The sequence below is a fragment of the Aplidium turbinatum genome, chromosome 2 (assembly GCF_918807975.1).
Source record: "Aplidium turbinatum chromosome 2, kaAplTurb1.1, whole genome shotgun sequence".
Classification (NCBI taxonomy): domain Eukaryota; kingdom Metazoa; phylum Chordata; class Ascidiacea; order Aplousobranchia; family Polyclinidae; genus Aplidium; species Aplidium turbinatum.
The window spans coordinates 12789557-12817462 of NC_137473.1; the positions used below are offsets into that span (position 1 = coordinate 12789557).

Genomic DNA, 27906 nt, shown 5'->3' on the forward strand with positions numbered 1-27906 from the left:
CACTTAAAACAATTGAACTAGTTTCAATATATATAGCTGAAAGTTTTAAAAATACTTGGTAACACTGTTTACGCTTAATTTAGTGAATTTGTGCTGATTTAACCTTGCAGAAATAACATTCAATTTACAAAAGGTGTTTTATTGTAATTATGTTGTGAGTGAAACCGGGTAAATTTTCTTACAAAACAATATGGCAGTTGGAAATGAAGATATAATGATAGCACTGTATGATTACAATGCTAACGATTCTGAAGAATTATCTATTCGAAAGAATGAGCAGTTGATATTGCTAGATGACACATCTACATGGTGGAAGGTAAATTTGTGCATTTTGTGATATATTTCTTGTTTCTTCTTGTACATTGTTACTGATTGACATAAAAGATAATATTATAAACAAGTTTTTAAAGTCTGTCTTGTTTTGACTTTTTTGCTTGGGTCTCAGCCAGGGGTCCACGTCTTTTAGGCGCAGACAGTTAGGCGCTGGTCAAATAGGCGCTGGTCAAATTGGCGCGGACACTGTGGCGTCTGGATATTTAGGTGCGGAGCACTGTGGCGTCCGTTTATTCAGGTGCTATTCCTAGTAAAGTCTGCAGATTGTATCAGCTTGGTAGGTACTAGGTAGGGCAATGCTTTTCACACAAAATGTTATATTGAATAGAAAAAATATGCTGTTTTGTTAATGCGCGTGTGGAGATGAGGTGCGAGACAACGCTCTACTACTCTTGATATTAGCACATCTCCACAGGACATTTGCTATGCATCCTGAACACAGATTGCAGCCAGATGGAACCTTACTTAATCGGGTCTGCTACTATTCGGCGAGTCTGATTCGGCTAGTCCGATTCGGCGAGTTCCCTATTCGGCGAGAGCCTTTTTCGGCGAGTGCCCTATTTGGCGAGTTTTTGAAATTTTATTTTGAAAGGGAATTATCGGGTACCGTGGCCTAATTATAATTGCCGTTTTTACATCGTTAAACGTTGAAATCATGCAGAAAGGAATAAAAATAAAATATTTGAACTATTAAATTAAAATTCGTTATGTCAGTTCAGTTGAGTTGTTTTTATTTCTGACTATCATATCAAAAACAAAACACGTCAACATTGCAAAGTTAGAAGCGACAAAACACGAACGTTAAAACGTGCTTGAATTCGTCATGTCAGTTCAGTTGTTTTTATTTTTGATCATGATATCAAGAACAATTCACGTCAACATAGCAAAGGTGTAGAAAAAGGTAGAAGCGACAAACCACGAACGTTAAAACGTGCTTGTGACCAATGTAAGTTATTGAGTTGAAAGAAATTTGGCACGATTGCAACACCTTCAGAAAAATTTAAGAAATGAAGGGAAAATAAACAAAAGAAAATGTTACAAAACAAAAATTATGTTTAATGTCTATAAGTTAGTACTTTTGAATAGTTAAAATGATCAGTTTGTATCAACAAATGTGTGGCCTACAGCTTGGATTGAAAGGAAATTATCGGGTACCATAGCCTAGTTATCCCAACCAGCAGAAATTGTCGTTTTTACATCGTTTTAATGTTGCTAAACGTTGAAATCGTGTAGAAAAGAGAACTCTGCTGACTAGGATACGTTGAAACTGGGAAACATTCACAGAAGCACTTCGATTTGTTCCAAGAACCCATTTAGCCTAACAGTTCATTTGTACATTGATTCAACGTCTGAATACATTATCTTAAAAATGCAACGTATCGAAGGGTTTCTGTGAATGTTTCTCAGTTTCAACGCAGGCCTTAAAACTCATGTTTTTTTCCGGCGGCCAAATCTGCGTGCTTGGAGGCCAAAATACAATAACGATAGCACAAATACATAGCATAAAACTTGCAACAATGTTAAAATGATCACTTAGCGTTGTTGAAGTCTGGGCGACGTCCTGCAATAGAATTGTTGTACCACGCATTAAATGCTTTATCGGGATTGTAATCCGGTATTGCGGGACCATCTAACGACCCTAAATTGTTTTCACTGCTTACCGCCTTTCATAAAACCTGACCATGTATTCCGTTATGATGTCACTAACCCACAGCGTTCTCAACTATAAAGACACGTGTTTTACCCACCCATGTCAACTAACCTAGTTCTCCTTTTTAACAACGATTCAATGTCCGACAACATTGAATCGATATAAAAACGACAACATTGCCAGCCGATGTAAATTAGCACTTCGGATTAACACTTTGTTAAAATAAACATCGGGAATTGCAAACAAGACTTACAGCGCTGGTGATCGCAGCTGGATATATTCAATACAACAGTAGTGACTACAATGCGCTGACCTAATTCTGCGTCACTCTTTGATACTACATATTTTTGACATTTAATCCACGATCACTCTATTGCGAAATTAAATAATTGGCTAGAAGAAACCGGCGGCCAAACTTGGCCGACGGAGAAGGTAGCACAGGCGGTCATTCAAGCACTACTTAGCGGCCATGGCCGCAGGCTGCTTTGAGGCTTGCAATGCTTGCAACGTATCCTAGTCATCAAAGTTCTCTTTTCTACACGATTTCAACGTTTAGCGACGTTAAAACGATAGGCCACACATTTGGTTAGCCTTTCCATTTTGTTACTACGGGTCTGCTACTGTTCGGTGAGTCCGATTCGGTGAGTTCCTAACTTCTAACCCCTAACCTTAACTCCTAACCCCTAACCCTAAAACGGCAATGATAATTAGGCTATGGTACCTGATAATTTAAAAAAAAATTGAAAAAATCCCCCGTTAAGGGATCGGACTCACCGAATCGGACTAACCGAATCGGACTCACCGAAACGGGCCATTCCGTGTTACTAAAAATGAACTGTTAGGCTAACTGGGTTCTTGAAACAAATTTTTGCTGGTAGGGATAACTAGGCTACGGTACCCGATAATTTCCTTTCAATCCAAGCTGTGGGCCACACATTTGTTGATCCAAACTAATCATTTTAACTATTCAAAAGTACTAACTTACATATCATACAAATATAAACATGATTTTTTTTTTGTAACATTTTAATTTTTTTATTTTCCCTTCACATTTTAAATTTTTCTGAAGGTGTTGCGATCGTGCCAAATTTCTTTCAACTCAATAACTTACTTCGGTCACAAGCACGTTTTGACGTTCGTGTTTTGTCGCTTCTACCTTAAAAACAACTGAACAGACATGACGAATTCAAGCACGTTTTAGCGTTTTGTCGCTTCTACCTTTGCTATGTTGACGTGTATTGTTTTGGATATGATGGTCAGAAATAAAAACAACTGAACTGAACTGACATGAAGAATTTTAATTTAATAGTTCAAACGTTTTATTTTTATTCCTTTCTGCACGTTCAGCGATGTGAAAACAGTTTGGCTACGGTACCCGATAATTCCCTTTCAAAAATAAAATTTCAAAAACTCGCCGAATAGGGAACTCGCCGAATCGGACTAGCCGAATCGGATTAGCCGAATCGGACTGGCTGAAACGGGCCATTCCGTACTTAATCTGTAATCTTTCGCAATTACTTCTACTCGAGTTGGATTGATCGTGTGGCGAGTACGTATGAGACTACGCTCTACTACATGAATACATTTTTATAGGGTATATGAACCCTGGCTACAAGTTGCAAGCATAATTGTGGGACTTTGCTCGTTATTAAACCTAGTCGGGGTTTTGACGGAAAACTAAGTTACTCTTCACTCAAGCCTACCACCAGCTTGAATATAGGCCACGGTATATTTTTACTGATGTTTAGTGTAGTTATTATTTGACTCGTACTAAAAGTGAACTCAGTCATGTTCGAAAACTTGAAACCTGGACTAACAACAAATAAATGCCGAACACGCGCATTAAAATACAATATATTTTTCTGTTCAATATAACATTTTGTGTGAAAAGCATTGCCGGTTTAAGCAGCTTCACTCATGGAAGCCATGACATAATTTTTTTTTGTTCAATACAAGATTTTGTGTGAAAAGCATTGCCCTACCTGCCAAGCTGATACAATAAGCTGCGCCCTGTTGGGGCAAATTTTTAATTTTAATTGGGGGGATATCTAAATATCTGTGTATGCCTGAAAAATGAAGGCATGCAAAAAAAAATTTTTTTTTGGTTAATGTTTAGACCCTGCTGTTGGCCCCGGAACATTTGCAGGTTACCAGAATTTTGAAATCCTCATAAAATCTTAATCTTTTGTGCTAGGTATGGCATGTTGGTATTCATTTCTATTGTTTTTGGATACTTAATCCATTTATTGAGTCTACAGATAAATTTGGACATGTTTTAAAATTTTAATTTTTGCAACGATGACACATTTTCTTGCATTTTATGTAAATTTTTGTGGTTTCTGAAGGTTATGATAGTAGCAAGTTGGATTTATTGGTTCTGGTACATTCTGAAATAGTATAAATAGACTCATTAGTTAAACATTTTAACAAAAACAATGGCTAAGGAACTCCAAATGAAAAAATAGTATTATAATTCTTATTTATGTAACAAATTATATGACAGGCATGTAAGCATGTATGCTGTTTCTCCACCCATTAACTTGATTCCGATTTTACCTTCCAGAATACTACGAAATATACCTACCTGACTTATTCTATTGAATGTATTGTATTAGCTGAGTGTAAGAATGGCATAACGATCTTCAATAAAGGTTGATCCTTTAGAAATAGGAAAGTATGAGTCGATAAAACATCCGAACTTCCGCTTCATTTGAATGTACTCAGACATTTTCTCTATCTCCATACATTTCAATTTACGAATTATACAACATCTAGTCAACTGCACAATCAACTCTACGAAGACATCATCAACATATATTCATCTGCATCTATAGCAGCCACAAAGTGCAAGAAGACCATTATAGGCCAAATAAAAGAGCTTGAAACCAAAAGAAAGACTGTGAACAAAAACAAGAATAACCAGTAGATTCTTAGGTTCAATAAAAATTTTTTAGGAAGTCTTAACTTTAAAATTTGTATTCTACAGAAAAATGTGTTAAACTCAATGAAAATTAACATATCAGACATATGTGTTATTTGAGAAGATGGTACAAACTCTAATACTGGCTGGAAGGATGGTTCAATGGTCCATATCGAAAGAAGTCTAGGAAGACCTTGTCAGCGTGTAGTTTGCTAACTTCACCACGGCGAGTTACCACTTCGCAAACTTTTTGAACACATTGATGGATCAACTTCAGGGCCAAACAGTTTTAATGGCCCAATCGGAAAAATGCTTGCCAAAAATGTATGGGAAATGGAGCCAATACTGTTTGAACCACTAAATGATAAATATACCAAAATATCCTGAAATTTTGGATCAAATTGAGCAGAATCTCTCAAATGATGCAAAGCACCTGCATGAGCTGGGAAAGGCGACCAATAGTGGAAATCTTCCAGAAAGTTTGATCAAGAAAAAAATTGGCCCACTGTGTCACTCGCGCTGGTTAACTCTAACTTATATATTGATTACTATTGCACCTAAGCATCTGCTGCTTATTCTTGTTATTGTTCACAGTCTTTCTTTTGGTTTCAAGCTCTTTTATTTGGTCTATAATGGTCTTCTTGCACTTTGTGGCTGCTATAGATGCAGATGAATATAATGACGTCTTCGTAGAGTTGATTGTGCAGTTGACTAGATGTTGTGGAATTCGTAAATTGAAATGTACGGCGATAGAAAAAATGTCTGAGTACATTCAAACGAAGCGGAAGTTCGGATGTTTTCATTGACTCATACTTTCCTATTTCTAAAGGATCATCCTTTATTGAAGATCGTTATGCCATTCTGGCGCAGCGGATAAGGCACTTGCTTTCCAATCATGCAATCCTGGTTCGACTCCCGGCTGAACCTGGTTGTTGAAAATCACCGCTCACCTCTACCCAGGGTGTAATAAATTGGGTGGGCGTAGTTACTGAAGTAAAGGCGGCCGAGAGAAAGGAACTGGCCACCCTACTCTCATTAGTGCCGAAGGCTTAGTATAATGAGAACCTTATCTTCTCATCCCCCGATGCTTGGATCAAGTATGGGACTCACCTTTTTATGCCATTCTTACACTCAGCTAATATTTAATACATTCAATAGAATAAGTCAGGTAGGTATATTTCGTAGTATTCTGGAAGGTAAAATCGGAATCAAGTTAATGGGTGGAGAAACAGCATACATACTTACATGCCTGTCATGTAATTTGTTACATAAATAACAATTATAATACTATTTTTTCATTTGGACTTCCTTAGCCATTGTTTTTGTTAAAATGTTTAACTAATGAGTCTATTTATATTGCTTCAGAATGTACCAGAACCAATAAATCCAACTTGCTACTATCATAACCTTCAGAAACCACAAAAATTTACATAAAATGCAAGAAAATTTGTCACCGTTGCAAAAATTAAAATTTTAAAACATGTCCAAATTCATCTGTAGACTCAATAAATGGATTAAGTATCCAAAAACAATAGAAATGAATACCAACATGCCATACCTAGCACAAAAGATTAAGATTTTATGAGGATTTCAAAATTCTGGTAACCTGCAAATGTTCCGGGGCCGACAGCAGGGTCTAAACATTAACCAAAAATTTTTTTTTTTTGCATGCCTTCAGTTTTCAGGCATACACAGATATTTAGATATCCCCCCAATTGAAATTAAAAATTTGCCCCAAAAGGGCGCAGCTTACTGATACAATCTGCAGACTTTACTAGGAATAGCACCTAAATGAACAGGTGCCACAGTGCTCCGCACCTAAATATCCAGACGCCACAGTGTGCGCGCCTATTTGACCAGCGCCTAACTGTCTGCGCCTAAAAGACTTGCTCCCTCAGCCAGATTGGTGTGATTTCAGCATTGGTTCGTTTTGGTATTGGTTGGATAGTATTTATTTCAAGTTTCTCGAAGAGTGGAAATAGCTTTATAATATTTGTTTTCTATTAAGATAAAAAGTGTAATAAAATATATATACATAATATTGTTAAATTGTGTTTATTGAATTGAGCGAGCACTAGCAGACAAAACATCAAAATTCACCCTTACCCGCATGATCAAGTGTGTGACATTTTGACATGGCCAATTTGTCATCACATGCAGCAGGTTTCCAAACAACTTTTTTGACAAGTTGATTCCGCCAGGTCATCCTCACTGCTAACAAATTATATTAATTTTGTAGCTAAAATGCTGAAGTGAAGTTTGATGGCTTATATAGGTATATAATGAAATTTGATGGTTCATTAATCATGATAGTTCATTTGTAATTTCACCTTGCTCCTAGTTTCCCTGCAGTAAAAAATCTTGCAGCCAAATTCAATTTCTTTGTGGTCTAAATTTGGGCCACACCCTATATACTAAAAGCCACTGACTCAAAATTCAATTTAAATCAAACCCCTGAACTTTTGTTTCTCGACATGTTCATTGTTCAGTGTAGCAACAATTAACAGTGATGTACATGTGTTTTGCCTACGAGGCTGAGCTCATCAGTATCTCGCTTCTAGTTTGTACCACAGAGCTCTTGATTCCTGCTTTTATCAGTCAATTGCATGTTTTGCTTTTTGGAAAGAAAACAATTAAACCAGCTGTCGCCATTGATGTAACTCGACTGCTGAAAAACATTTGTCTTGATGACTAGTGCTACACCGGTAGCGTATTTATAATCTGTAGGTTGCTGCATCAACCACATGATATTGTGAACGCTTTTCTCAAAACTTTCTGCTACGAAGAAATTAAACAAATGATGAGCATCCAGAGATTGGCGGAGTGGTTTGGGAGATAATTATTTTGAAGACATGGGTTCAATTTCCACTATTGCCATTTTTTTCTTTAATTACTAAACAAAGCAAGAATCAATTCTCTTAGTGCTAAAAGGGTCACAAGGATTGCAGTCAGCTGGTTCATAGAAAAAATTGCCGTATCTTTAAGGTGTCTACTGGTCAAAACACTCTATCTGCAGCAGCAACCTGCAGATTACACATACACACGCTGGTATGGTTGGCAAAGCGTATTGCTTGCTGTTCTACTGTACTCAGACTTGTTCTGACACCAGGTGGATTGCTCCAATGCTCCTTCTACACCCTGAGCTATTTATTTATAAGTAATACTGTATTGATGAAAGTCAACAATTTCAATCTATTGAGTAGTGAAAGCTGGGATGATGAAGATCTTTGATTGACATATAGTTTTTGATTCTGGCAGGTTCGAAATGAAAGTGGGAGGTTAGGTCTTGTCCCTTCAAATTATCTGAGAAGAGATAAGTCAAAAGAGTCACTAGTGAATCGGATAGGTAAGTTTGATTTATACTTTAAATAATAATTTAATCATTGTCTTGTCAAAGTTATAAAATGGATTTAAAATTTGGTAGAAAACAATTGTTTTCTTTTTAACATTATGATAATTAATTGTTTTTTACCATCCTCAAGTATATACTGTTCCCAGGGGCATAATACAGCTCCCACTTCAAGCGCAGCACATGTAGCAGTTGTAGCAGTATAAATGTTATTATTATTAATATTGAATACACAGTTACCCAACTGCCCTTTTCACATTATTATGTCTAAGGACTCTAAGCCGTTCTGACTTTGCTTCATATTTCAATTTAAAGCAGCTTTTTCATGAACTTTTGTCAGAAAGTGTCTCAGTACTATTCAGTGTTGTTGTGTCAAATCCTTCTTTGGTAACTCTTGTGCAATGTTTCTATTAATGCTTTGCACATTTGTTATTGTTATAACATGTTGTGTTGGTATTTGGACTATTTGGTAATATATATTTTGTTTTGAACTATTTGCTATTAGCAAGGATTCCATTCCGTATTGATATGCGAATATTTCTGCAATTGAAAATAACATGATATTATCTTAGCTGGAAATGTAATGATGTAGTTATCACAGTGCTCACTGAAATTGGAAATCTGTGTTACAATCTTATAATAGGCAACGCAAGTAAATGTACGCTAGTTATTTAGTTTTGTTTGTAAAGTCATTGGAAAGGTACTGGCCACAAAAGGCAGAATTCGAAATTCACGGCGGACATGTCCGCCGTCAAAGCATGTGATGTCCGCGGGAAGTATCATCTAGATCGGTCATATTTGTCCGCCAAGAAATAACACAGGAACTAGCCATACAAATCGTCATTGCATAGCACGAACAACTGTTGTAAGAATATAATTTTCCGTGCATTCTAGCGCGCATATGAAAATGTAAATACTGTATCCCTTAGCTTTCATTCAAGCATGAAAACTTTCGATTTTTACGTTGCCTCAATGATTGATGGCATTGAATCAACGTAACAAAGGTGAATTCTTCTCCAAGAATCGATGGGAATACCGGTATTTCTACACTAATCACGCGTAGCTTAGTTCAAGACTTACGTCGCAATGTCGCGTCCACGTTTTTTAGGCGCTGACAGTTAGGCGCTGGTCTAATAGGCGCGCACACTGTGGCGTCTGGATATTTAGGTGCGGAGCACTGTGGCGCCCGGTCATTTAGGTGCTATTCCTAGTAAAGTCTGTAGATTGTATCAGCTTGGCAGGTAGGGGCGTAGGGCAATGCTTTTCACACAAAATATTATATTGAACAGGAAAAAAATTTGTTTTGTTAATGCGTGTGCGTTGTTGGTCATGGTTTCAGTGAGTGAAGTTGCTGAGTAATGCTGAGTGGCAGCGCTGAGTAATAGTGTATTCAGGTAGGCTATTTTTCAACATAAATGCTTTTCTTGACTAGGTCAATAGTAAACCAGTGCTTGTTTGTTAAATGACTTTCAAAATGTTTAAAAGCGCACAACTTTGATTAATTAATGCTATAGTGTGTACAAACTTGAGATGTCCAAAGCGGTTAACCTATAGCCTGAAAAACTGTAGCCTACATTAAAAACTATTAGATAGATTTTCCTATTAGTTTACATGTAATGTTATAGTTTACATGTAATAAAATTTTAACCACCCGCTTCAATATAGGCCACGGTATGATATTTTTTTACTGACGTTTAGTGTAGTTATTATTTGACTCTTTCGCAACCACCGAGGTCAAGACGTTTAATCTAAATAGTACCAGACATTTTTCACACAAATCTGTTGTATTTACGCCGTAAAAACATCTCATGTGATCGACATAGACGCACAATCTTGACATCAAATAAAAGCATACATCTTCAGCTATCCGAAGATGCAAGCTTTGCAATAAAATTTAAAACATTCAATGTACAACTAGCAACTTTCCACACGGTATTTTTTCTAATTTCTAAAAAAAATTAAAAATTGGCAGAAAAGTGTAGCCTACTTCATTATAATCCTTACTACCCAAGCATGATACAATAATATGAAAATATATGTAGTTTAATCAAATGCCAAAACAATTCTGCACATGAGAAAAATTTTAACTGCCATCATTTACATTTTTTTTTGCTTGAAATAGGCTACCTTTCAACCTTGGACGTAGGGATACTTGGGGATACTTCCTTGGTCATCATGGCAAAAATCCCAAGACGTGTGTATACCGTACGTCCGTGGTCGCGAAAGAGTTAACTAAAAATGAACTCAATAATGTTCTGAAGCTTGAATGATTTATTGATAAAGCTTTCACCAACGCAAACCTGGACTAACAACAAATAAAACAGTAATAAATCAATAAAACAACAATATATTTTTCTGTTCAATATAACATTTTGTGTGAAAAGCATTGCCGGTTTAAGCAGCTTCACTCACGGAAGCCAGGATATAATTTTCTGGCAAGCTGATACAATCTACAGACTTTACTAGGAATAGCACCTAAATGACCGGGCGCCGCAGTGCTCCGCACCTAAATATCCAGACGCCACAGTGTGCGCGCCTATTAGACCAGCGCCTAACTGTCAGCGCCTAAAAGACTTGCTCCCACAATGTCTGGCTTTGATCTCCGAGTAATGTTGCTAAGGCAAGGTTGGTTACAAGATTTGTTACGTTTTAGTATTACAGTAAGAAAGAAAAGGCCCCGAGAAAATTCACTTTCGCTCACATGACACGCAAAAATCAACCTTAATAAAAAAGCCTAGTGAAACGTTGCACAGCAGAAAATTGGAGCGTTAGTGTAGAAGTTTTTCGACTCGTGCCCAGAGCATTGTGACGCAAGAGGCCACACGACCTCGTTCGGTGGAAGTTAATCAGTTATGCGGCGTAGCAGCTACAGGGCGCTTTGACTTTTTAAGCGCACTTTGTTGGTCTGATAAAAGCCTTTCAGAGTGACTTTGCTGAAATTTTAAAAAGCCTTCTAAACAGTAGCTATAGTTTTCAAGTGGTGAAGAATTATCAAGATAAAGTGATAAAACATGACGATCGGCGCTAAAACTGGTGTGTCTGCCGTGAGACTTAATTTGTCCACCGAGATAGCTGCTCAGACCGGACAGTCGGACACGTTTGTCCGCCGTCAACAAAAACGAATTTCGAGGCCTGAAGGAGGTCTGTCAGGTTTAGTGGAGGAATGCTTTTTTACCTGAAGTGTGGTTATTAAAACAACTGTTTTTTGGAAGAGATGCTTTGAATCAGATTCTTTTTTGAGGCAATAGAAATTTTGTTATATCATTATCAAGTGTCATACTGGTGGTTAAGATTAAATGCATTGGAATCCACTATTTTTGTTCACCTTTAAGCCTGTCATTTCTTCCACTTGGGACAAACAAAAACTATGAAATGACCAAAAATAAGTGGGTTTTGAACCCATGTTCTTTCAAGCATAAGACAGACAATGTTATTCTTGTGTATGCAGCTTGCAGCTGACAGATATCGAGTTTCCTGTGTGCAGTACTGCAGTAGTCATACTTCTTGCTATCAAGCAAAGCGGTCAGAAAAATATCTTCCAAAACATCAGAAAGGAAATTAAGTCAACAAAATTTCTCACATCGCATTTCATACCGCCTTCCTTTTCATGTGACTTCCTGTGTGCTTTTTCCTTCATTCCGGATTTTATACTTCATAAGCGGTGGAAACGATATTCAAAAGCGTATCTACATGAACGTTAATTAATAGGCAGTACCACTGTTACAAGAGTTTCGGTTGGTTTATTTCAAAGAGATTTTCCTGTGGCAAGTTGCAACCCTAGCAAGGTAGGTTTTAGTGGTCTGTAGATTATTTGATCGAAATCTTTTACCAGTTTGAACATCTTTGAATTTAGAAAACTACAGAATAAGTAAAAGCTAAGCCCGGTTTTCTCATTAATGCGGTTTAATATATAGTTGATCAACCTATTTCCAACATGTTTAATCCCACCGTATATGTTATATGGCAGCCGATTGTAGCAAGAATTGACAGCGATGGACACCAATGCCTGTAGATTAGTTGATCGCATTCTTTCACCAGTTTGAACTTTTCACTTGAATAGAAAATTACAAAATAACCCAACACTAGTCCTAGATTTCTCATAAAAGCATTTTAATAATCGATTAACTTATTTCCAACATGTTTTTTTCTGTTGGCTATTAATTCTTGCTACATACCGGTACTGCGTTTGCAATCTATTTAGTCTTTACTCTTTTTGTTGGTACTGTATATATATACTAAATTTTTTCAATTTCTTAACACACGTTGTTTACATACCCTGTGGATGTCTATTTGCAAAGTAAGGACTGTTTGCTTCATTTAACGACTTTGTTTGCATTTATTTTCTTGTTATTTGACTTCTTGTAAGTAACTTTCAAGTCATTCATGATAAAATACAAATATTTGTTGTGGTTTTTCTGCGAGGGATTAATAGGCCAATCGATGAAGTAATCAATCCTTGTGTTTTGTATATTAATAATAAGTTTGCTGTCTGGGTAGCTCACTCTCAGACTCTGCGTAAGTTACTATAAAATAGTTTCGTTTCTTCTAATTTCTTGGAATTCTGTGATGAACTTCTGAACATTTTACCCTTTTGGTTTCTGGTATTAGGTCTAGCTTTCAAGAACTTATGGGTTAACCGATTTAAGGTAAATCTTTTGATCAGTTTGTGTTTGTTTGCTGAATGGGATTTGACAAGTTATTTATAACAACTGGTTTCGTAGATCTTTTTTTTCCAAACTTGTTTTAAATTTGCGTTCTCGAACAGAGGACACAGCAGGTTGGGATTGAGAAGTTCAGACTGTAAGACGTTAGCTCAAATATGGCAAAATGAGCTTATAATTCTTGTCATAGCGACAGTTGTGGTACAGTTGCTGTGTTACGGTCTTTAACAACTGCTTTACGATTACAATTTACAAGCGCATAAACTTTACTGCAGAAAGGCACAACAGTATAATAGCAATAAAATGATTTTGATGGTACCACAACAAGCTTTTTTATATATACCGTACCTATTAGGTCGTTGAACGGTCTTTTGTATTTTTTTCTAACCTTATCAGATGTAAAAAAAGGGGGAAAAACTGCTTAAAGTGGCATTGAAACTCAGTTTCAGCATGGAGTAAATATTGTTACTTTGTAGATGTAGGCCAATTTCATATCGAGGCAGTGAAGAGAATTGGAGCAGCTAGACTGGTTGACATGAAAGATCTTAACTTAATTGAAGCTGCAGCTTAAAGTCAGTTGTAAGTTACCAAAGTAGCAGATTTAGCGGCTTGGTCATATACAGCGAAAGAGATCAAAAATTGCAAAGTTTGTTGAGAAGACGGCAGAGTTGTTAATGTTAAAATTTTCTAGGAGCCGCTTTCCTGAAACCTCAAGTTGAATCTGAGCTGCCTTATGCCTGAACTTTTGCATTTTATTCTCGCAATGGTTCTTCTGGACCCAAGACCATGTATCTCCCAATTTTGTTCTGGGTGCCTTTTTGTGTAAAAAAAAAACACAGAGTGAAGTATTTTAAATTTTATGATCACTTGTCATTTATTGTGTGTCTGCTGATCTAAGTCTTTGTGGTGTCATGCTATGCTTGTGTAATAATGCTGAATTTTCAATTTTGAAAAAAAGCTCTTCTCTGCTGTGAGTAAGAGACTAGACGAGGTTTTAGCAGTTACACATTTTGCTGTTCAAACTCCATGGGGCTAAAGATTGTTGAAAATGGAAAAGCAACTAACTAAATCATTGCGTGGTTTTGGTGAGTGATATTTCAAACATTGTTTTTCACACAACTTGTTCGTCTGATGTGAAAATTCGCACATATTACAAAATGGTGCATGATATTACAATTTCAGTAAATTTACTGGTCATTTTTTCGGACGATACAGTATAACCGTAAGTCTACGGTTCTTCTCACAAACAACCTTTAATATTTTTTTTTATCATTTGGTTGTACTGTATTCGCCAAACTGGTCTGGTCTATCATTCACCTTGACACCACAAGAGGTGGCAGATATGAAGAATAGAAGATTGGTGATTTCTTTGGTGATGTCTTGAACTACTGTACACTATTATACAGTATGTACGTTTTTAGTGCGTTTTGGTCAAAAGAATCAAAGTTTTTTTGTCAAGGTGGTACACAGTACACAGCCAACAACATTTATGGCTAGTGGCTACTGAAATGGAGTGATTTTTCTGTATAATTCTTCTAACACAGAAGAGAGCATACCCCATTCCCCCAACTGCTTACTCTTTTGTTGTTCAGTCAACCCTCGTAATCGGACAATTGTTTGCTGGTCTCGAATCCAAATCCATTTTTCTGTACAACTTTACCCGCTTAATTTGACTACATTGGACAAGCCTCCAGCAAATGTTTGGATTTTATTTTTGCTTTCTTGTTCCACAGTCAGGCACAGCAACACTACAGAGTTGAGCATTATAAAGAATATACTGCACATATTTATAAATGATTTTAACAGTCAAGTTTTCGTTTTCGGCTTAAACCTAAGCCCTCATCAGGAATCTGAATGTTTTTATAACAATTGTAATAAATTTTCACTTCTTAAACGTAACTAAGTAATTGACTAAGCAGCGAGAAAGACTCCTACCGTATGTCCCTAAAACTGCACATTCAGCATCAGTTCTTGTTTTTGTGCAGAGAACATTCCTCAAAGACTATGGCATTGTTATTGCTGGCCTGGTGTATTTATTTGCTTAGAAACAAATAGAACGCATTTCCTTGTAATCAGCTGGTTCCGAAAACGTTTTATCAGTTGATGGGTTTTCGATTGTGCGACAATTTAGGGTGTTTTTATTGAAAATAAAAATTTACGCTTGACTAAACGCAATGACTGATTGCGCAGGCTTGGCAAAATCTGTCCATTTTTCATTAATTCAACATCTATAGACGCAGCTCCCAATATCTACAATTTATCCGACAGAAAAATCGTTAATTGTTAAATGGCTTCTGTAGTTTCCAAGTACGAATTTTGAGCAGGTATACATCATAACACAGCGGAATAAAAACACAAGGTAACTAAGAAAAACCGCATAAAATTAAAAAATGGTTATAGTCAAACAGCAATGCTACATTAATTTTTCATTACTTGGAAATGACAAATCAGATAAACCTGAGTTGCGTGACGTTTTCGGCACGAAAATTGAAGAAAAACAAAATGCTGAGAACGTCAAAGCGTTGTCATTTATGTCTTTGACCAATCTGATATAGTTTTCTAGTTTAGTGTTTGTAAAATTTTCTTGTTTTAATAATTTTTGACCTAGTTTCCAGACATCGCTTGTGTCTTTAGCTTTCTTGTTGCATTGACAAGAACTTCATTGGGAGTCTGAATCACAAAATTTACCAGCCAAGTTTCATTTGAATGCGACGTCGGTGCTTAATCTTCAGCTGTTTCCATTGATAACGACCGCTTATGGTCTTTCTAACCATCGAACAAATACTTACTGTACACAATTTTTTCCCCGGAATTATACAATTTATTGCTGGTGTAAACTTTCATCAGTTGCTGCTAGATATTTGCGCATGCACGTTCTGCCTTCAAAATTCCACATATTGTTCGGTTACTTTGGCATTGACTCGGCAATGGCCGACAACAAATTTGAAGGCTGCAAAATATGTACAAATGTTTTAGCAGGGAGAGTGCTCCAGTTTACTAGTTTATCAATGCTGGTTATATTCCATGGTCTCGTATTTCTGTTTCAAGTTTGGGCCATCTCGAATCTATTTGTAACTGTTTGTTGTTAGTAACCAAAGTTCTGTTAGTGACCGTTTTTACAAACTAAGCTATTCTAACCAAGTTCGGTACCCCCGCTTTCATAAACAAGTGTTTGAATATGCAATATTAATCTGCGAAAATTGCACAGATTACCTATCAACAAATAAGATCTTGGGATAAAGTCAACTCTAAGTGACAGTCATACGCACAGCGAGTCTATAAATACCAAAGAGTGGATCAACTATCTATTTTCAAAAACGACTCTTTCTGTAATCCCTCATGTTGCAGGCTAAGATACAGGTTTTAACCCAACAAGTGAAGTTGCTATTTTGCATCGTTTCAACTTCTAGCGACGTTAGAACAATCAATCTACAAAAGATAACTTCTGTTGGAGAGGTAGACTTTACGTGGTATTTCCGGCCATTTGTGTGCCAGTCTTGTTTACAGTTGTGTAATTTGTTGTTTATTATCTTCCATATCAATCTTGTTTGCTGCGTGATGTAATAGTGATAAAGTCCAAGTGACGCTTCGAAGGTTCTCTGTTCGATACCCGTTGCGTCTGGGGGAAAGCACTGGCGTGCCAGGTTGCAGATATGAGGATTCACTTTTTTCGTTATTTTCTCTTTCTTGAATTTTATTCTTGCATCCTTTAGGGAGCAGCTGACTCGACGATGCTATACCTTTACTGGGGCAAATTGAACATTAGTACAACAACACTACCTACGATTTCTATGTTGTTCTATGTCAGTTGTCACGTCGTTGAAAATTATTCCTATATTTTTCTCTGTGTTGGCCTGTTGCTTATTTCAAAAGCTAATACTGTGTGTTCCAGCTTTGTGCCACTTATCGCGGGTGCTTTTGTTATTGTTTGTTTATATTTTATCGAACCCAGACGGCAAATCCACCGTTTTTTACATTAATTCAACGTTAGCAGACGTCGTCTGAATGCTGTAAAAATGGTTGATTTGCTGTCTGGGAAGTGCTATCATAACGATGAACATTTATTAGCAATTCAAATCTTTTCAACCGAAATGTTTTTGGGTATAAAAAATAAGTATTTGTCGCAATGGAAGAAGCTTCATGGCTTTACATCTTTGCCAGTTTGTATCCAGTTTATGAAAGTGTCTACTTTGATTCAACGTTTGCAGACGTTGCAAAAGAAGTTCTGGCTTTCTCTGCTGTCTTACTGGTCTAGTTTCATCGTGATGTAACTCACCGCTTGTGTTCGAAGAATCAGCAAGCACAAAAGCAGTAAAGTTGTTTTGTTTGATGAATCAGTAACTGCCTAGAACTATAGTTTAATAACAGCACTCTTCAGCCGTTTTGTCATCGCGAAACCTCTGATTTACTTTTGCGTTTGCCAAGGAACCCCCACTCACGAGAATAATTTAAATTAAAACTGTGTAGTTTTTGATATTAGCATAAGTGCACAAGTGACGCAACAAGTATCAGTGTTTGTTTTTGGGCTATTGGTTGCACTCAACCTTTTGATTTACTAACTGGTCTATTTGAAATGTGACTGCGGTACAGTGATCTAAAAATTCAGAATGACGCATCTATATACTGAAGCAAGAAATAATTTCCCTAGAAAACCAGAAATACTCAAGAAACCCTTTAAACTCACGTAACCCCTGTTGTAGAACATGTTCCGCGGAACCCTTGTTGTGGAACATGTTCCGCGGAAACCCTGTTGTGGAACTGTTCCGCCGAACCTCTGTTGAGAAGCACTGAGTTTACCTTTGATTGACAAAAGAAGCTGCGCAAGCGTTCCGTTGTTTTTCCATCAAGGAACTAAAATGCGATGTCAATTCATCTGAATTGTTAACATCTTGTGGCTGATATTTAAAACAGAAATGCTAATATTTGGTTATATTGTCGACGTGCTATCTGGAGTGGTACAGTGAAGAGCGTACCATCAAACAGCTGTTCGCTTTTTGGTTCTTCAAACGAATTTAATGAATATCTTCGTTATGGTCTTCCACGCTGCTGCTGATTAATTGTCTTTTATATCCGTCCTTGTTCAAATACTTCTTATTTATATATCTTTGTTGTACGTCTTATCCTTATATTCCAGGGATAAATTGTAGCAATTGCCAACAAAGTTCTCAAACCAGGAAGCAGAGCTGAAAACATTATAGAAAAATCAACATGGATAAGTTGCATGAAGCCTTAGGTAGCGCATAATTTATCCATGATGTTAGTTTTTTATATTTTTTTTTCATGTATTTATGTATTGTATAGCAATTATTACAGTGATTTCACTGGTGTGTGTAACTGTGTATTTTCGAAAACCACTTACTGTTTTTATAATTATGTTTCTCGGCAGCCAGTTGTAGCACGAATTGACATCGATAGACACCGTGTTTTACCCATGAGGCCGAGCTAGTCAGTATCGCACCACTAATTCTTGCCACAAGGGTATAGTTAGAAATTGCCAAACCGAACTATTTACACCATGGTTTTTAACTTATTTGGTGTGAAAAATTTCATCTTTGTTTACGTGGTTTCGCTTCCTTCTAGAGTACATGCTGCAATGAGTAACTGTCACTACCCAGCTTCATTTAATAGGTTTGTTGGTTGGGTTATTCTGTCGTTGACTGCACTGGACTGGATTTAACTAAACAGTGCTTGTAGCTTTTTGCCCGTATGCAGGTTTTGGTACTGCAGTTATAGACTTGATGCTGAATGTTCTACCTTATTAAGAAATCAAATATAAATTGTTTAAGCAATGAAATTATTGAAGATGATTACCTTCAGAATTAGATATCTTTGAGCAATAACTTCTAAAATAGCATACTTAAGAGCCTTGTCAGACATTGGCATTGTAGGTAAGGAATTTGATTTTCACTGGTAGCTGAATTATTGTCATGTCATAGATCTAAACCAAACAACGATCTGTATTTTAGATGTTGGTGAGCAGGTATCTAGTTTACTATGTTTCCTTCAACATACCTTTTTGTATACACATAATATAATGAAGTATTGGCTTTATAACATGACAAGCAGACAACAAATTATAAACGCTTTTTTAAGGCATTATTTCGATAGACGTAATTTTCTTGAAAAGACCACCTATGGTAGTTTGCCCAGCCCATCACAAGCAAAAAATAAAGCTGAAGTGATATGGAGCTGCAAACAAGATTGCTAGCTTAGTAAGCTGTAAATAATAGGTGATAGCAACTCTATTGTTCGAGCAACTCTATGTTCGTCATCATAAGAAAGCTGTCTTTGTCTAATAGCAGGTTTATACTACTCATCATCACTGAACTTATTGTATGAGACTTCCACCAGAGAAAGATTTCCACCCATATAAAGCAATCTATTTCATCCTTTGGTCGTAACAGTTTGTCGTTGTTGTGTAAGAAAATCGCATCCTTTTGAGCTTTAAAGTGTGATAATTTAACCTTAATTTTTTTGGATGAATTAATATTCGTAAAAGGTGTTATTCAATCAGCTGTTTACTTCGAACGGAATAGTAATAGATGATAAGTTTCCGATGTACTTGTACATCAGTGTGGTACATGGTCGATTGGCATTACAATAAATAATTTGAAACAGTGACAATGGCATAGTACGCAAGCTTTCTCTAGGAAATACTCTTCCTGTACAAATAGAATATACCCAGCTAGTTGAATCCGCATTCTTTTTTATTACAAATACTTTTTCATATTACAAACGTCTGCAGACGTTGAACTAAATTATAACAAGGATGGATTTTACTAGCTGGGCAATTACTTCCACCAGAACTTCTATTATAAGCATGCGACAAGCTTGCATCCGACAAAGCAGGAAAGAAAATTCCATAGCCAAATTAGCGTTGTTTAGACCGGTAGTTCAAGTATTTCAAAAAATTCAAATTTCTAAAATTATGCGACCCAAGGGTGTGCTCACATTTTCATTTTAAAGGCTCACAGCGAAACGTCTTATACTTTAAACCGAACTTTTTGTTTTTAAAAAAAAACAGCGACCCAGAAAATTAGTCTGCTGACCCAACTTTAGGTCGCAAAGACGCAAACCATGGGTTGAAAACCACTGGTTCACGTTAAACCAACTCGAAAATTTGGTGGCCGTCATCATCACCACAGTTGTGCAATGGAGCCCATCATGATACGCAGTCACAACCCCATTTTCAAATGTCTCATTCAACTATGTTGGGTCTTCTTGCAACAACTAACAGTTTTTTGGTCTTTATTTCAGCAAACAAATTTCCTGGAGGAAAGAGCCGAAAACCTGGTGGAGGAGGAAGTGGATTAGCAGGAGTAGGAAGAACAGGCGGAGCAATGAATCCTCCATCGTCTTTACCAATCAATCAATTTTCAACACCCCAGTCCAATGAAGAATATGTCAGTAAATTTAACTATGATGCCACTAAAGATGATGAGTTAACTTTAGTTAAGGGGATGCGAGTTCTTGTGATCCGGATGGAAGAAGATGGATGGTGGTGTGGACAAGATGCCGACCGACCTGGAAATTCTGGTTGGTTTCCATCAAATTATGTGACAAAGCAAGAAATCATTACCCCAAGTAGTAACCCCGGGTTAAACAGCCCTCCCCCGCCGTCTCAGCCGTCAAACAATGATTGCATTATGGTCGTGCGGACTTTGTATCCGTTCAACCCCGGCAATCCGGAGGAGTTAGCTTTCGAACAGGACGAACTCTTGGACATTATCGATCAACCAAGTCATGATCCAGAATGGTGGCTTGGCAGAAACAGCAGTGGAGTAACTGGTCTTGTCCCTCAAAATTACGTTGAAACTGTCCCTGACTCGGCTCCCGTTTTCCGCCCAAACGGCATCTCTCAACCCTCAAGCAATGGAGCCTTGGCTCCACCAATTAATGTAAGTTGTCTGATTTTATTATTGTTTGGTTTAAACCTTGCATGTGTTTAGTCAATACCGGTATTTGCGTCGTATTTCTCGTTTGCCATGGCGGCACCCTATATGCGCAGTTCTTACTCCTTTCAAAACAAAATTCGTATTTTTTACATTGATTTCACGTCTGCAGACGTGTAATCAAAGTAAGAATGACAGATTTTGCTGTCTGTGAAGTTGCAAGTTATTTTTGCTTGATACAGAACGGATTCCAGCCGCAACTTATGAACCACCGGTTCTCCGACAAGCCTTGGTATTTTGGTCCGATCCGGAGAGCAGAAGCAGAAGAAATATTGAGTGAGCGCGCAAACAATGGAGAGTTTCTTGTACGGGACTCTGAGACTTCGGTAAGAGAATCGCCTAGAAGGCAAGATCGGTCGTTTTTTCAAAATCGATCCGCAGACGTTGAATCAATGTAAAAATGACGGATTTTTGCTGTATGTGGTTAAGCGGTTTTCAGTTGATAAAAGTGGCAATGATTATCCTCAATAGATGATGAAGCCACATTTTTCTCCGCTGATAGTGTCGAAAATCGAAAGTTGTTTTTGTTTTAGTTTCCTTGGTCACGTTAACGAAACTAGTCTAATTCCAAAATATTTATTATCTAACTAGTCTAATTGTGTCGATTATTTATAATCTGCTACGTTGCTTTTGGGAACGTGTAAAATTGTTTTGGGAAATTAGTTGTTTCTGTTTGTTTTTTGCGGTCGGTGGTGTTACAAAAATAACAAATTTCAATTCCAGTAAATCGTTTGATGAAATTGTTATTGATCTCGAACGGTAATTGTATTGAACGCTAATAAATTAATTTGTAGGCTTTTTAGACCTTTTAGCCGGCCCTCCCAACCAGCAAAAGTTGCCATTTTTACATATATTTTTTTACATATCGCTTTTTTACATTTTTTTACATATCACTTGACGTTCAAACGATGTAAAAACGACTATTTTTATTGACCCTGGTTCAACTAAAGGGAGCGAATCGATTATGAAAAAGTCTGAAAAGGAAGCATTTTCAGAAACGCACTTTTTGTTCGCTGCTGTTAAAAAGCTTTTTTGCTATAGATGAATGATATCTTTGCACGTTTTGGAACAAGCCATTTTTTGTTGCAATGGAAAAATGATTAGTTTTCATGAGCAAGCACATTTTCGACTCTATGGCAAGCTAAAATTACGTTGCTGACATGGTAATTATTCCCTAGTGCATGCCCAGACAGCAAAATCCGTCATTTTTACATTGATTCAACTTCTGCAAAATGAGGGATTTTGCTGCCTCGAGAGTTGTTGATTTCCTGATTGAGTGGAAATTTCGTCGAAAAACAAACGCAAAAAAGTGGGAATTTTTAACACAATACACAAGAAGAAAAATCAAGTGAAATTAACGATTCGAAAACAGCAATGATTCCTGAAATGTTCACGTACTTATATTACAACTTGAAAAAAATCGCGTGTCATAGTAGGGTCAAAATAGGAAATATATGGGCTGACCCGAAAAAAATTGCAAGAAAACGTTTTATTGGTTTTTCCTTTGGCTTAACCTCAATAGAACAACATATGAAAAGTTTTCCAAGATTTGAGCATCACAAAGTCTGAAATATGACGTCACAAAAAGTGGCCTACTGCAGGTAAAAAATCTCTCTGGACTGTCAATTGTGAACCAACATAGCTGTTTATCCATAATTTGTTGACAATGAATTTATAAAATAAGTGTCTAGTGTTGTTATTTTTCCATTATAATAGAATATAGATAGATTTTGCTTGTGTACAATTAATATTATGACGTCATTATTATGTCATGAAGCCTGTAAGAGATAGCCGCCTCTAAGCAAGCAGTTTCACTGAGCGATTGTTACTAGGGTAGACTGAAAAAAAAATTTCTAAAAAAATTCCCCTCCAAAAGCCTGGCAAATGGCCTAAAACTGGTTTGGGGGTGTTGCCCGCTAAACTGGTCGAGCCCGGGGCCGATAAAGGTCACGGAAAGGTCAAATTTCATAAAATTGCCGTAACTTTTGAACCAATTATGATAGAAAGGTGAAACTGGTCTTAAAAGGTGCAGAAGGGCAAAGTTTCTATCTGTTGTAAGAGTAAAGTCTTATCTATCTTCTTCAGAAATAGAAATATTTCCAAAAAACTGCTTTTTAGAGGTCTGAGACAATAAAATATGGAACAAAACTTGTATCAGGTAGCTACACTGTGCAAACGTGAACTTATATAATGCTATAGAAGATTAGCTATTAAGGAATGATCAACACAATGTACAGTAGGTGTGAACATCCAGGTCAATCATCTGTTCTCTTCCTACCAATCATCGATATGTACCCCGGCGAAAAAACATGTATTCTAGCCACACTTGACTTCACCTGTAAGCGCGCAACAAGGCACAACATTCCATCTGTTATAACTTTTGATCAGCCATTGTTTTGGAAGGCTTCTGAAATTGTTAATGAAGTTGAAGCATCAAGTCCACTAAAAGATAATGTCTAGTTACTTGGTAGTTTCCATACACTCATGAATCTGTTGGGTACCATCGGGACATTGATGGAGGGAAGTGGACTGAAGGAAGTCCTAGAAACAATCTACGGCGAGAATGCTGTGGTACACATGATGAAGGGAAAGGCTGTGCAGCGTGCGCTTTGAGGACATCTCCTAGTAGACCATAGTGTCTCACCAACCAAATTGTCTCAGAGATCATTGAATGTGACATGTGACCCAGAGTTTGAGATTTGCCTGCTTGAACTTGAGCAATTATACAAACTGAGGAAGGTATTATAGATGTCGCCACATTATCCAGATCAGCGTGCACGGTTATGCTTGCTTGTTCAGTTTCCGCAAAGAAATACGAGTTGTCTGGAATTTCGAAAACTAGCAAGCTTTGGTTGAATTATCAGCGGAAGTTAGGAATTGTCCGAGAACTTATCGAGGCCGATCGCACTGGATCATGGGAAATGCATCTCCATACCATATCCGATTCTCTCCCAAGATTTGCTGCCGCAGGTCACCCAAATTATCTGAAGTCAGCTTACCTATATCTCCAAACGATTACTGTCTTAGAGATTGAACACCTTGATGTGTTTCAGATGTTCACGCAAGGATACCATGTCATTCGGCGAAGTGAAAAATTGTGAGCTGGACTAGGTTGCGACTTGGTGATCGAACAGACGCTAATGAGATCACTGAAAAGTACTGGGGGGCTTACACGAGGCAGTGGAATGACGGAACATCAGCGGACCATCTGGACGATGTCGTCTCCTGTATCATCTGCCTACTGTGCTAGGCAAGAGTTTTGTAATATGAGATATACAAGCAGTGAACAGCCAAAGAGGAAACTTCAGCAAGAATTTCAAGGGACACAGTAGAACGGACTAAACTGGCTACTACACTCGAACTCCATAGCCCATTTAAGGATGAGATCACACTGCGCAATATCATTACTGGGATGAACGCTGGCGCTGACGTGAATGTACACAACCTTTTTGCTGTTGGTATGGAAATTGTTGCCAATATGGATGGCCAGTTGATATTTTCGTATTCACATAGACGGAACACAAAGGTGAAAACATTGGCATCATCGAAGGCAATCAAGGTTGCAGATGAGCGATTGATAGAACCATCACTCCTGTTTCAGAGGTTTCATCACTCCTGTTATGGTTGCGTCGCAGTCTGGAGACCTAAGCTTGGGTGAAGTGATGCAGTACGAACTCTGCCCATATTCACCATCTTTGTTTGAAGCTCAAAATCTATTACGCAAGCCAGACAAACCTGCCCTGCTGGAAGCAATACGGAACTATGCCGCTTCTGTGGAAAGTGCTGTTCTTCGGACTGCATCAAAGACAGAGCACTACGTCCTAGATGGGGGTCCTCTCTTACATCGACTGAAATGGACAGAAGGATGCACATATAGTTCAATTGTGGATGATTACGTATCTTTCACAACTGGGTTGTATGGTAAAGCAACTGTCGTTTGCGATGGATATGGAGGGTCCAGTACAAAAGATAACGCACACCAAAGACGAAAGACATTTGCTGCTAGAAAGTCGATGTGACCGAATCTACCAAATTTGTTGGGTGAAGCAAGACTTCCTGTCAAATGATACCAACAAGCAGTCACTCGGTCGTTGATATGATATCAACTCGACTAAAATAGTGTGACTGTTATGTTGTGAAAGCAGAAGGGGATGCAGATGTAGACATAGTACGAGCAACGGTGGATCCATCTAAACTGAGAAACACCACGCTCATTGGAGAGGATACAGATCTCCTCATTCTGCTTCTTTACTATGGTGATGTAGACTGTAAAGATCTGCACTTCCGATCAGACAATGGGAAGCCAACTATCCACAACATCAGAGTTCTGAAAGATTTACTTTGGAGTTAGGTCTGCACTGACCTGTTGTTTGTTCATGCATTTACAGAATGTGATACATTTTCCAGAATCTTTGGTGTTGGAAAAAAATCAGTGTTTCAAAAAGTTATCAAGGGAGACTCTGTATTGCGATCATGCTCAAATATTTTTTGTCCACCACGCTCTGAACAAGGTGTAGAAAGTGCTGAATGTATGACTTTAGTATCACTATTTAATGGGACAACATCTGACTCGCTCGCATTATTACGTGATGGCTATCTCTGCAAAAAAGTTGTGACATCAAGCACATTTGTTACGCCTGAGCAGTTGCCGCCGACAGAATATGCATTGAAGTACCATTCATTACGCTGCCACTTGCAAGTGATGGCATAGATGGGCCTAAGTACTCAAATGGACGATGAAAAATGGGTTTGGAAAATTCAAGGGGATAAGCTATTACCAGTGATGACGGACAAAAACCCTGCTCCTGACGTTCTACTAAAAATGGTTCACTGTAATTGTTCAACTGGGTGCAATACACTCAGGTGCGGTTGTAAGAAGTATAAACTTGAATGTACAAGGGCATGTGGTTCTTACCAGGACGGAAACTGTGCAAATATTAACAATGCACCCATTCTAGAAGATACTGATAACTGATTTATAACTCACACCTGATAAGACAGTTTCGTGAATTCTGGTATATAAAAGTCTTCTTTGAACGTATTTAGTGATGGAAAAGTGTGAATAAACAAGATATGAATGAAGACATTGGCATATTGATGTCATCGGAGATGAGGCAAACTGATTAAGTTTTCTGTAAGTCAATCTTTCGCACACGTATTTTTTACTATATCTCCAAATACTTTAAAATTGTAAATATTCGTGTAGCCTAAATAGGTGAAAACGTCATGATGATGTAATAGATGACGTCAAAAGTGAACGTTAGAGTACTGTGTTAACCAGGGGTTCCCAACCTGGGGGCCATGAGCCTATTTCAAGGGGGCCTTGGAAACATTTGAAAAATAATAATTTTTTTAATTTATTATCTCTAATCTAAGTCCACTCCAACACTATATAACAAAAAAAATAAATTAAAATTTAATAAAAATACTAGTACATTTTACCCAAATCTGTGGGTTTTCAACAAGGATATTCAATATGACATGCGGTTTGCTCTTTCCACCACCAAACCAGAAATTAAGACAATGTCACAGCAAAAACAAGCTCAACCATCACATTAACTGCATACGTATAATAACTAATTAGCCTAATGTATTATCATGTTTATTGTGTGTTGTATTTATATCATTTTATCATTTTATCATTCTAAGTACCGGTTACTGTATAAACAAGTTTTTTAATTAAAATGACGTTTCTTAATTTTTTCAAAAGGTTGATAAAAATAGGGGGGCCATAGATTTTCAAAATTTTCAAAGGGGGCCACGGTGTAAAAAAGGTTGGGAACCCCTGGTGTTAACTGTTAAGATTACTGGGGTAATGCAGTTTATAGTTAAATTTGCCATTTTTATTGGTTAAGAATCAGTGTCTTTTTGGATTTGGTACCTATATACGAGTATTTCGGTAAAATGGCGGCCATCTTGAATTACGTAATATTTAGACCTTTTGTGACGCTCGAATTTTGGAAAACTTTTGATATGTTGTTCTCTGAACCGAAAACTATTGGAAAACACCAAAAAACGTTTTCTTGCAATTTTTTTCGGGTTGGTCAGCATATTGACCCTACTATCAGCTGAATCGTCATTTAGCCATGAACAAATTTTGCTGACAAACAAAATCCAACAGAAGAACTAGCTCATTCTGCGTCAAATGAGGTTGATGGAACGTTCAATGACGCTTTGTAAACTTTGATCCAGAAAACACAGGGGAAATTTGCACATAAAACAGGGAAATACGAAAGCACTAGATTACGGGAATTCCTGAAACCAAAATCACTGTTTTTAAAGCCTGAACCTGATGAGAATGTTATTTAATCGTTTTTGTTGTTGCTTCAGAATGAAGGATTTTCCATATCCATGCGCATGCCGGGCAGTATGAGGCATTTCAGGGTCAACGAACTTTCGAACGGTTTCTACAAAATTGGCAAGAGAGAATTTGATTCTCTTGATTCCTTGCTTGAACATTACAAACGGGCACCCATCTACACCAGCGAAGAACAAGGAAAAGTTTATCTCACTAACCCAGTGCCCCGGTAGCGGTCTTCTGCATTGAAAGAAAGTCCTAGCTTCTCAGTGATGTCTACACATCAGCAGAGACATTGTGTTGGTCCATGCGGAACAGTTTGTGATTTTTTTGTGTATCCAGCAAGAAAAATCGGCCCCTTTACATTGATTTAACGTTTTTAAACTCTCAACGTCTGCAAAGCAAAATCCCTTCTCTTGATATTCCGACGTTGAATTCATGTACAAAGAACCAATTTTGTAAGTAGGGTGATTATTACTGTTGCTTTCCCTGATTGCAAAGTCCGTCAGCAACGTCTCCAGACGTTTAAGAATGACGAACTTTGCTGTCAGGGTTCAGGTATCACCTTTTCGTTTACTTTCTTTCACTTTTCAATGAGTATTTGACTGCTTGTTTAACCAACCTGTATAGCTTCCACCCGCATCATCTTGTCAATGTTTAGTTAATTGCCTGTTGGCTACTATTGATTTAATGTTTGCTCACTAAATATTGTGTGAGTCGGATTCTGCAGACCCTTTTTCCT

The 27906-nt window shown here is 37.4% G+C and overlaps 1 protein-coding gene across 1 annotated transcript; it reads left to right on the forward strand.

Annotated features, from left to right (window-relative positions):
- The first annotated feature begins 190 nt into the window (after positions 1–190).
- Positions 191–27573, forward strand: LOC145765185 (SH2/SH3 adapter protein NCK1-like). The gene is made up of 5 exons (XM_082576963.1): positions 191–316; positions 8163–8250; positions 20172–20812; positions 21049–21192; positions 27197–27573. Exons 1-5 carry the CDS (start codon positions 191–193, stop codon positions 27395–27397), a joined length of 1200 nt encoding a protein of 399 aa, XP_082433089.1. The 3' UTR covers positions 27398–27573.
- The last annotated feature ends 333 nt before the right edge of the window (positions 27574–27906 follow it).

Excerpts from the sequence above, each read along its gene's own strand:
- LOC145765185 (XM_082576963.1), top strand. The coding sequence starts at position 191 with ATGGCAGTTGGAAATGAAGATATAATGATAGCACTGTATGATTACAAT. Across the intron at positions 317-8,162 it reads ACACATCTACATGGTGGAAG|GTTCGAAATGAAAGTGGGAG; the intron begins GTAAATTTGTGC and ends TGATTCTGGCAG. Across the intron at positions 8,251-20,171 it reads GTCACTAGTGAATCGGATAG|CAAACAAATTTCCTGGAGGA; the intron begins GTAAGTTTGATT and ends TCTTTATTTCAG.